The sequence below is a fragment of the Chenopodium quinoa genome, unplaced genomic scaffold, assembly GCF_001683475.1.
Source record: "Chenopodium quinoa cultivar QQ74 unplaced genomic scaffold, ASM168347v1, whole genome shotgun sequence".
NCBI classification, from domain to species: Eukaryota; Viridiplantae; Streptophyta; class Magnoliopsida; order Caryophyllales; family Amaranthaceae; genus Chenopodium; species Chenopodium quinoa.
Window position 1 is genome coordinate 459,937 of NW_018743212.1, and position 12,172 is coordinate 472,108.

General features: G+C 33.9%; 1 protein-coding gene across 1 annotated transcript; it reads right to left on the minus strand.

Annotated features, from left to right (window-relative positions):
• Nucleotides 1-3,160: 3,160 nt before the first annotated feature.
• Nucleotides 3,161-5,130, minus strand: LOC110734214 (S-adenosylmethionine synthase 2). Its single transcript, XM_021914272.1, has 2 exons — nucleotides 5,010-5,130; nucleotides 3,161-4,584 (listed from the first exon to the last, which is right to left on the minus strand). Exon 2 carries the CDS (start codon nucleotides 4,579-4,581, stop codon nucleotides 3,400-3,402), a length of 1,182 nt encoding a protein of 393 aa, XP_021769964.1. The 5' UTR covers nucleotides 4,582-4,584; nucleotides 5,010-5,130; the 3' UTR covers nucleotides 3,161-3,399.
• Between the last annotated feature and the right edge of the window lie 7,042 nt (nucleotides 5,131-12,172).

Below are 12,172 nucleotides of genomic sequence, written 5' to 3' on the forward strand. Positions count from 1 at the left end.
CTTTTGAGGGATTATTTTTCGTTGTTATCTAATTTTATACTACTGTCTTGCCTAGATTCTCTTAAATAAGGAAAATTGAGGGGATAATTTTTGTGTGTTAAATCTTGCTATTGAATTAATTGAAGGGATATTATTTTAATTTTCTCAAGATTGGCATCATGTTAGCGGGACGATCGTAGTTGTGAAGGAAGAGCAAGGGGGAAAAAAGACACTTGGGTTAGTTTGGATTAAAGTGTTCAAGTTATCTCAAGTCAATTAGTTGGATTAATTATTCGGGTCATTTTAGGCTTATACTTGGCAAAGGGTATTTTACTTATGTGTACAACGGATTTACAATAATGTTATTGTGTTGATGACGAGGGTGACAAAGGATGTGAGATATAAATACATAAAGTTACCATTATATTTAGGGATGTCAGTGGGGTGGGTCAAGTAGGAGATCCGTCCCATCCCGGTCTCAATGGGGCGGGGATGGGTCCTAGCGGGGATGGGGATAATAACCATACTCACCATGGGTGGATTTTAAGTTGTACCTGCCCTGCTTTGTACCCGCCCCATCCCCACCGCATACCTATAACTGTCAATTCTGGTAAACGAGTCGAGTTTGGGTCGGGTTAGTGTGTGTCAGGTCAACTCGGGTCGGGTCAATTCGGGTTAATGTTGTAATCTATTAGGGACGGGTTCGGGTCGAGTCATGCTTGAGTCGGGTCATACATCTTATCGGGTTTGAGTCAGGTTTAGGTCGGGTCAATAATAGGTCGGGTTACATTGGGGTCGGGTGAATAATAGGTCAGGTTTAATTCGAGTTTTAACGGGTTAAAACGAGTTAGGGTCCTTCTCGAGTTCGAGTCGGGTTTGGTTCAAGTCAGTAATTTGTGGGTTATTATCGGGTCGGGTTATTACCAAGTCGGGTCATTCTCAGGTTCAAGTCGGGTTTGGTTCAAGTCAATAATTTGCGGGTTATAATCAGGTCGGGTCATGTTCGGGTTCCGGGTCTCAAATATTGGGTTAATTTCAGGTTGGGTCATATCGGGTTCGGGTCTATTTTTCGGGTCGGTTTGTTAACAATTCATGTATTGACGTTCACGTTTAATCATTATCAATTTTTTCATTTATTGTATTTCAAATAAGTTCATATTCGAGCTAATAAGTTTAAACTACATTTTTTTTTTCCCACTTATTTTAGGATAAATATTTTCATATAAGTTCAAATTCGAACTAATGAGTTCATATAAATTAAAGATAAGATATAATAAGTTCATATTAATTTCGATAAGATAGGTATAGTTAAGATTTTTGGAAGATAAGTTCAGACCCTATTCTGATCTATTTTTCATGGGTTCCACTCATTTTAGGAAACAATTTCAGATTAGTTTAAATTCGAGTTAATAAGTTCAAATAAGTTTAAATAAGATATATATAATAAGTTCATATTAATTCTAGTAAGATAGGTTTAATTTAGAGTTTTAGAGGATAAGTTCAAACCCTATTCTGATCTATTCACATTATTTCCACTCATTTTATGGATAACAATTTCAAAAAGTTCATATTCGAGAATCGAGATGACATTGTTCAAATAAGTTTAGATAAAATACAATAAGTTCATATAAATTTGGATAGAATAGATTTAGTTTGAATAAGTTAAAATAAGTTCAGTCCCTGTCTAATCACAATGCTTCTACTTAAATAAGATAACCGAGTCATTTTATTTGAAATTATCTAAACTTTTTTTTTTTCTAAACTTCTTTTATTTGAAATTATCTGTTTTATTTTTAATAAGTTCATATCCAAGTTAACGTTTTTTTTTAATGGCATTATTTTTATTTTTATTTGAAACATTTGAATGGCACTATTTAAAACGTTTAAATAAGATTAAATAGGCAAATGAATAATTAAATTAGATAAAAAAAAAAAAAAAAAAAAGACCAATAAAAGGAGCTTATATAGTTATATGGATCGGAATTACTTAATTGAAATATAGAATGAACTTGCACCTAAAAAGTAGTAGTATTCGTAAATCTTAATTACTAAATTGAAATATAGAATGAACTTGCACCTAAAAAGTAGTAGTATTCGTAAATCGTAATTACTAAATTGAAATAAAGAACGCACATGCATCCAAAAAGTAGCAGTATTCATAAATTTTTATACATATTTTTTTGAAACAATTTTTATACATTTTTTTGTACATAGAAATTGTAATACATTTTATAATTGAGAATTTTATTAAAAATATTTGATAAAGATTAAATAGGAAAATAAAACATAAATTAGGAGAAAAAAAGAAGAAGACAATAATAGGAAAATAATTGATATGACGTATTTTAGATTGCTAGTTATTAGAAGAAAAATAAAATACTTTATGACTTAAATTAGCTAACAAAATTTTAAAAAAAAAAAAAAAGAGTAATAAAAGGAGCATTATTGGAAAATCGTATAATCACTGTAATGTCGCCAATGTCATTAGAGTCTAGTTTTCCTAATATACTAAAATTGAGATCCACCCATGGCTATAATTCACCACTGCTTGGCCTCTCCTAGACTCCCCACTACAAAAATCAAGTCATTTAGCTACAGGTCGAATCCGTTGCTAATTTCCACTTATCCGTCACTAGATTTAGCTAGCAACAGATTTATCAACGGAATCATTCCATTGTTAAAAGCCTTGTCGCTAAATGAGCTTAGCGACAGAAAACATGTATAACCGTAGCTGATTTAGAGACAGAATATTTTCCGTTTCAAATCCTGTTGCAATGACTTAGAAACGGAAATTAAAATTCCGTCGCTAACTTTAGAAACAGAAATATATAATCCGTTTCTAAACTAGCAACGGAAATATATAATCCGTTTCTAAACTAGCAACGGAAATATACAATCCGTTTCTAAAATTAGCAACAGAAATATACAATCCGTTTCTAAAATTAGCAACGGAAACATATAATCTGTCGCTTATAGTAGCGCTTTAAAATTTTATAATCAAGCTTCTATTCTTGTTTGGTTTTTTATTTTTATTATAAATTTTCTATCATCACTTAGTTCAATGGTCACATGACATTTAAATGCACTGTAACTTTGAATGTTAAAACAAAAAAAAGAAATTTATACCAAAACAATGATCTAACAAATATTTAAAGGCCAAGGTCATAATTACATATGTAGCTTCAAGGGAAGAGCTTGTGAGAATTGAAATGCTTAAGCCAAACCATGCTTTCAAGATAAATTGATGCTACTCATAATTCAAATAAACGAAAACAGAAATCCATCTCTTTTTAAATTGGTTCAAGAATCAAGTCGAAATTGGAAACAATTTCAATGGGGAAAAAATCAGAATATAAAAACATTATATAGCAGCAGTAGCAGTCAGAGATGCAAAATCTGCAGCTCCCGGCATTAGCAGCATTACGCATTAGTTTTCTCCCACTTCAGGGGCTTGACAACCTCCCAAGTGAAGTCCGGGTCGTCTCTTCCAAAATGCCCGTATGCAGCTGTTTTCTGGAACCTGCCATTACCACCTCTCTTGAGGTCGAGGTTGATAGAGATCATTCCTGGCCTGAAGTCAAAGTTTTCCTTCACTATCTTAAGGATCTCCTTGTCAGGGATCTTTCCAGTTCCATAAGTGTCAACAAATACAGACAAAGGCTCGGGAACACCAATGGCATAAGATACCTGCACAATAGCCCTTCTAGCCAGCCCATTGGCTACGATGCTCTTAGCAGCCTGTCTGACAACATAGGCACCACTTCTGTCCACCTTGGTTGGGTCTTTGCCAGAGAAAGCACCGCCACCATGTGCTCCCCATCCACCATATGTGTCAATAATGATCTTACGGCCAGTGAGTCCAGCATCTCCGTGTGGTCCACCAATGACAAATCGGCCAGATGGGTTAAGGTGGAAGATGGTCTTGTCATCAAGGTACTTCTCAGGGATGACAGGCTTGATGACATGTTCCTTAAGGTCAGCAGCAATTTCATCATTGGTGACAGTCTCATCATGCTGGGTGGAAATAAGGACAGTGTGAACACGGACGGGAACCATGGCGCCATTCTCATTGTAGTACTCAACGGTGACTTGAGTCTTACCGTCTGGTCTGAGCCATGGACAAGTGCCATTCTTGCGAACCTCAGTGAGGCGAGCACCAAGCTTGGTGGCTAGAACGTGGCTTAGAGGCATAAGCTCAGGGGTCTCATCGGTGGCATAGCCAAACATGTGGCCTTGGTCACCAGCACCAATCTCCTCAGGGCGCTTGCTGAGATGGCCATGGACACCCTGAGCAATGTCAGGGCTCTGTTGCTCGATATTGACCAAGACCTTGCATTTGTCGGCATCAAGACCGACATCATCAGAGATGAAGCCAATGGAGCGGCAAGTGTCACGGACAATCTTCTCATAGTCTACATTGGCCTTGGTGGTAATTTCACCGAAAACCATAACCATGTTAGTCTTGGTGCAAGTTTCACAAGCAACCTTGCTGTCGGGGTCCTGGGCAAGGCAAGCGTCGAGGACTGCATCAGAGACCTGATCGCATAGCTTGTCGGGGTGTCCCTCGTTCACAGACTCCGAGGTGAATAGGAAGGTCTCCATTTCCTGAATTAATTAACCATACCAGATGAATTCATGTCAAAAACCTAGCTATAGCATTGTCATAGCATAAGATGTTATCATAAAAATTGCCATTTCTTTTATGCTTCAAATACAAGTTTGATTTCTAAAAACTCATGAATCCAAAATAAAACCTCGTATAATATAAAACATTCACTGTCAAGTCTAAATCCAAAATCGAAACAAACTGGTTAGAAATCAGGTCATATTGATGCCCAGATCTTCAGATTCATTTTCCGAAAATGAAAATCAATAAATAAACAGATTCCATTTCTATAACCTAATGAAACGAATTCTACGATAATAGATTTAACTATCAACAATCTAACGTTGAATCAATAATTAATACAAAAGTAAAATGATAAGCAATTAAACATTCCGAAAAAAACAAAAAGAGAGCAGTGAAGTACCTTAAGGAAGAAGATCTGAGAAGGCAGGAGAGAGAATGAGAGAACACCGACGAGACGATTGATTGGAGGCACTGAAATGAATATGTATGTTTAACTGATACCATTTGCAATTCGTGCGCTTTCTATTTATAGCACATCCAATTTCACCGGCTACTTGATTCACCGGTTTACTTTCCTTCTTTTTTTGAGTGCCTACTGCCTTGCTAGTGGGTTGTTGAGTCTTTTTGCTACCACTAATCACCTTTCTCTAATCATTTTTTTAATTAACACATGTATCTGGGGCTGAGCAAAACTATATGAAAATTCGATGATCCAATCTGCATTCGATTCGAAAATTATGAATATTCGATCCGAAATCAATTTCGGATCGGATATCCGATCCGAAAAAGTCGGATATCGGATATCCAAATATCATATTTCGGAAATCCGATACCCGAAAAAAAATCCGAATATCGGATAAATATGAAGAAATCACTCATTTACTCCGATATTTTAGTACTCCATATTATTTTTTACATCATATAAAAACTACCAAACCCTAACAATTGAGTCCCCACGCCCCCACCCGCCTCTCTTTCTCTTCTCCTCTTTTTTTTTCTCTCTAGCTTTCTCAGATTCTCTCTCCTTTCCTCATCTCAAATTCTCAAGCAATTAAATCTCAATTTTCTCAGATCTCCTCAACCAAGACAACCATTCAAGTATTCAACCCTAACTTTCTCTCTCCTCTCCTCACCTCACTCTCAATCTCTCAGACCTCAGGCTCTCACTCAACCTTCATGCCCGGCTCAGCATCTCATCGCGTCGGTATGTTTTCACTCCATCAGCTGCTAATTGTCGTCAACGGTGGTTCTTAACCTTCGGGAGTTCCACTAATTGAACACCATTACAATTAGAACCATTGCGAGTTCGCGAAGGTGGAGCGTCATTTGGTTGATTGTAATTTGGTGAATTAGATTTTGATTTTTTTTTTATTATTATTTAGAAGTTGAAGGTTCTAGAGCAGGCTGAATGTATTTTATTAAAAGATGTTGTGTTTTGATTTACTTTTAGAATTGAATTACCAGTTCTCTAATGGAAAATATTGTGTTATGTGAAATTGCATTTGGATATCATTACATATTTGCCTTTAAAAATAAATTATTTTTGCCATTACATTAGTATTTACCAAATTATTAAAACTTAAAGGGTTGGTGTTTCAAAAAAAAAAAAATTCGAAACTATCCGATCCAAAATTTTCGGATATCCATATATCGGGTATTCGAAACATTTCGGATCGAATACGAATATCAAATAACCAATTTTTCAGATACGGATATCCGATCCAAAATCCAATTTCGAATCAGATATCCGATCCATGCTCACCCGCTAAATGTCTCAACTCTTTTTTACCACTTCCATTATTTTATTTCTACTCCATTTTCCGACATTCTTTTTTTTTTTTTCCATTTTAATGGTTATTTAATTATATTAATGCTTCAATATTGATAACTTAAGTCTTATTTCGGATCGAATACGAATATCAAATAACCAATTTTTCAGATACGGATATCCGATCCGAAATCCAATTTCGAATCAGATATCCGATCCATGCTCACCCGCTAAATGTCTCAACTCTTTTTTACCACTTCCATTATTTTATTTCTACTCCATTTTCCGACATTCTTTTTTTTTTCCATTTTAATGGTTATTTAATTATATTAATGCTTCAATATTGATAACTTAAGTCTTAAACATTACTAATACTTACTCTCTCTTTTATTATTTGTTTGCTCTATTTTTTAAATTTAGATGTCTCTTAAAATTGCCCTATTTTCTAATGTAATAACATGTTCCTACTGCCAATCCTACTTGTATATATGAAAAAAGACAAATATAATCCTATCCATTAGTAGTGTTTTCGTTTAATCTTTGATAAAAACACATTTTGCCTATGAAGCAAACAAATTAAGACGAACAGAGTATTTATAACACAAATGAGCTGAGATAAATAAAGTGGTTTCAAAAGTTTAAACATAAATTGGAGAAGTCTTCTATATCCATTTACAAATAAAGTAAGAATCATAAACTATTTATGTATATATTATGCATGGATCAACTTGTATTAGCAATTACCTCAAAAAATTTAGATTTCCAAACAGATCTATTTAATTTTACTAACGTGGTAATATAAAATTGTGAAGGAAAAGGAAAGGAAAAAAAAAAAAACACTCCACTTTGGCGAAACTTGACCTCCATTAATTTAATTCCATGTCGTTTTTTCAAAAAGTCAAAAAAAAAAAAATAATAATAATAATAAGTACTCCGTACTATGTATTTCACAACATATTAATACTACCTTTATTTTTTTTTTTTTTGAATAAACATATTCATACTACTTAAAAAGTGCAAGTAAATTACCACAAATTTTCTTAAATCTTCCAATAATTTTTTACTTCCTATGTTTTAAAATTAATACGCCATTTTAACAGGGCACGTATGCCAACATAAAAATTTAATTAACAATATCTTTACTTATCAATATGTATAACAGAAACTTGATACACTACGTATATTGAAATGATTCTAATAAATGCCCACATGATAATTTTATTTTTTATTTTTTTTTCTGAATTACGAATTACTAATATGGTTCAAAGTAGATTATGTGATTTATGTGAAAAGTGTAAAAAGTATTTAGTTTTAATGTTTTTTTTAGAGCATGGTGGCATAAGATTACTGTTAGGATTAAAGCCAAGCTTTTGAAACAATAGTTAATGAAGATCATAGGTTATGGGGGTTGGTGGGGAGAGGACATGTCATTATGTTGTAAGAGTAATTATCAAAGTACTTTTCTAATTTTAATACTGTAGTAGGTTAAATCTTAGTAGCAGTAGTAGGTTTACCGGATAACTGGATGAGGACAGTTTCCTACCTACCACCAATTACGTGTCACCGGCTTCGGCTCCATTTCATACTTCCTATTTCAGTTTTTTTTTTTTTTTTCTTTTTTCTTCCTTCCTTTTAAAACATTGATTTGAGCCTTTTGAGATCTATGGACTTTAGTTACATAAACAACCTTAACTCTTTAAGTGAGTAAGGCCATTGGGGATATTATTTCTAAAAATTTGTCCTATTTACCTTTTGCATACTTTGAAATAAATATTGCAATTAAAATAACTCAAACTATATACGCAATACTACAAAAAATATATATGTATTACAAAAACAACATATACATTGGTATTAACTTGGTTGGTCGTCAATGCTGGATTCGGTGAGACCGGGTCAGTTTAAGTTTATTTCATATTTGAATCATGCTAAATTATTGTGTCCACACAAATCGAAATCTGAATTAAATTTTATTCGAATTGGGTCGGGTTAGTTTTTGACACCTCTTCTATCCTACATTTATTTAAATCCAAACTTACCTCACACTACTTATCCTCAATAAAAATTTCCCCGACAAAGATAAGTTATTAAAATTAGGGAAATTTTCTTTGATACTCATGTGATTTTTTTCATTTTCTCTTTGGTAAACAACAAAACTTTCAATTACCTTTGGTAACCATGAATTATTAACATATATTAACAATAGCATTAATGATATATTTTTGGTTAAAATCTTTAACTAGGATTAGTTTTATTATTTTTTAACAATTAAATTATTTTTTTAAAAAAAAAAATCACCACCCATGCAGCCACCCCCCGCCCTCCATGCGCGCCCAGACACCTCCTCTGTAATACCCCGTCTTTTTTATACGTATTTTAATTTAAATAAGTATTTCATAAAGTATTTAAATAATTCGAAATGAATTATTTATGATTTTTATTAATTTAAAAAGAATTATTTTAATTAAAAGTTTATTTTTAATTATTTAATAATCTTCAAAATATTTTATTTTATGATTTGGAAATATTGACGCATATTATTTTATAAAAAGATAATTTTTAAAGTCAATGGTATTTAAGGAAAGTCAAAATACTAGTTTAACTAGGAAAAGGGATCATTAAGGGTAGTAAAGGAATTTTAAGTAGGACGGATATGAAAGGGGGTATAAATACCCATCATATGCCTAAGGTGAAGTGCACCCAAAGGTAAACTCTCTCTCTCTTCTTATTTTCTTTTCCCCTCACCACACGCTGCCGGACCACTGCCGCAGCCACCAGCAAGCGCGGCAGCAGCCGGCTGCGGTGTCGATGTTGTGGCGTCCAAACCAAAAAAAAAAATAATAATAATAATAATAAATTTGATTTTAATTCAATCTAGCCTAAATCTAATTATTTTTTTGGGTTTTGTGATGATTTTAGGATGTTTAATGATAAGTATTTTGTATATAAATTTTCAGATTTGATTTTGGATTAAAAAGCCCCAAATTGAAAACCCTAGGTTTCTAAATTAATGTTTATTGATGGAATTTGATTGTGGTTGATTAAAACTGTTGAAATTAATGTTTTTAAATTAAATTACAGCAAGTTTATAAGTTTTAATAATGCTGGAATTTTTATATATAAGCTATAATTATATTTCTTCAAAGGATTTTTAATTACCCATTAATTGGGAATAAACGTAAGGATTTTAAATAAAATTTCAGCTTATTTTAGAGGGTTTATGAGTGATTTAAAGAGTGTATATATTGCTGGAAATTTGTGTGGAAGAGGTATTAATGCTTCTTTGTAATTTTGGTTTGTAGGAGACTTTTAAGTGAGTGATTTTATTTAGTCGTAGCGATTTTGAGGTCATACTCAAGGTACGTTCCCGTACTTAGTAATTATTTGAATATGTAGAAGCATGCTAGGCTTTGTTTAAATTAATTCCAAGTAGTATCATGGTAGGCGATGATAGGAATTTGTTGATTGGATTGATGTTTGTGAATGATTTGTGATGTGTGAATTATTTATGGTGAATTGGTGATTGGAATAAATTATGTCGGTATGTTGATTATAAACCACATTTTTATTATGGGCATGTTAGAGAGCATGTGTAGTCAAACTAAATGTTTAATTTGGTTTAGAATATGAAAAGGGAATTCTATTATGGTTCATATAATTTTTACTGATGATATAAGCATGAGAAAGGAGCTATTTAAGTGTCTTAGTATACAGGAATAAATTATATTGCGGTGCTTAAGTGCACTTAAGGTGTTTCTAACACCGAGGGATAGGATTTGCGGCGCACTATGCGTTTAAGGTGTCTTTGACACTGAGGTAGATTAAGAAGGGTTCAACTATTACATTTATGTGGTCACTAATTGTTCAAGAATTAAATTGGTATGTTTGATTGCTTGAATGAATTATAATGTTTGATTGTGTTATGATTTGAGAGTCATCACCAAATATAATAATATGTAAACAACGTAAAGTGAAAGAGATTACACACCAAAAATCTTGTAACGTATATACCTCGAGTATGAACATATGGGGGGAGTTATGGGGTTTTATATTTAACCATGACTTCTACTGGGAGTACAGGATGCTGTACTTTCCTTTTTACTTATCTTATGTGCAGGACGTCCAGTTACTTTCATGTGACATTTGCCTACCCGGTTAGCTCCCGGTGTAGTTTACCTCAATTTATTTGAGGCAGGGATTTGGTTGGAAACTCGTTCGATGTGTAATAAAAATTAAATAAAAATTGGTATTTGTCTAGTTAAGTGTTGAGAGTGTTTTGTATGCTTGTAAACAGGTGCAACAGAGTAAGTTGTGTGATGATAAGTTGAAAGCATGTTAGTGTGTTTTTATTACGCTTATGTACTCAGCATTGCTGATGGTGTGTTTGTATGTTTGTTTGGCCTTGTCTTTACCTTGGCCCTACGACGACCCATTTCTAATGGTGAGTAATGGGGACAAGTAGAGAGAAGCTTTACAGGTGGTGAAGCATACTCATGATGGACTTGAGTGAAGAGCGAATCATGCTTAGTTCTCATAGGAATATAATGTGTTTTATTTGCTTTGAATATTATTTATTTTATTCTGTCCATGAGACTAACGCAAAGGTATTTTTTTATTGTTTGGTTTTGAGGGCCTACAATGGTTTCAAGTTGTAGGTTGACTTTGTTTGACTTAGTTTGACTTTTACTTTTGTTTGGTTTGACTTCTTAAGTTGATTTTTTTTAAATGGTTTTAAAGATAGTCTTCTGCTGTATGTGTCTTTGATATTTGCCTTAACCGTTTTCACGACAGCAATAATGTTTTAGATTTTCCTATTTCGTATTTTAAAAAGGGCAAAATAGGTATTTTAAAGGAAAGGAATGTCTAGGGTGTTACATCCTCCCTAGCGCCAGTGCCGCGCTAAACACCCTCCCACTGTCGTGTTTCCCTTCCCCCGAACCACCCAACCCCAACCCCTTCCCCGAAACCCCTATCCTTCCCCCACGAATCCCCCTATAACCATCACCCAACCCTTAAAAAACCCTAACCGGACCTCCTTCGCCATTGCTAGGGTTCTGGTTGGGGTTTTTTCGAGGGTTGGGGATGGTTTATCGAGGGTTTCGTGGGCGTAAGGAAGGCGAAGGCGAGTTGGTGGTTCAAGGGGAAGAAGGTGACATGACGGGGGGAGGGCCGATGCGGTGTGAGCACCAGGGGGTCTGAGCGCGGCCGGTGCCGAGCGCAAGGGGATCGGGGCTTGGCGTGGGCGGAGGAGGGGGTTGGTTGGCTGGGGTGGGGGAAAAATAGGTGGTGGTTTTTTTATTCAAAAAAAGTTATTTTAAAATAATTTAATTGTTATAAAAAAATAATAAAATAAAAAACTAACTAAAGCTAGTTAAAGATTTTAACCAAAATAAATCATTAATGTTATGGTTAATCTATACAAATAATTCATGATTACCAAAAATAATCAGAATTTTTGCTGTTCACCATTGAAAAAATAAAAAACTGACGAGTATCAAAGAGAATTTCTATTAAAATTTAAATCTCATGTTCATATGTAGGGGTAAAAGTAATATTGATTAAAACCGTACAATTCGGTTCGGTTTTTTAGAAGAAAATATGGATTGCGGATCAGTTTCGATTTTGGGCTTCCAAAAACTGAAAATCGAATTTCCAAACCGAATTATATTAAGGCCAATTCCCCAGGCCATTTTCCCCTTCATATATAACCCTAAACCCTAATTCATTTTCGCTCTTTTCCCCCTTTTCTCACTTGTAGCTACCCTAATTTTTTCCCCCTTTTCTCACTGAGTCGT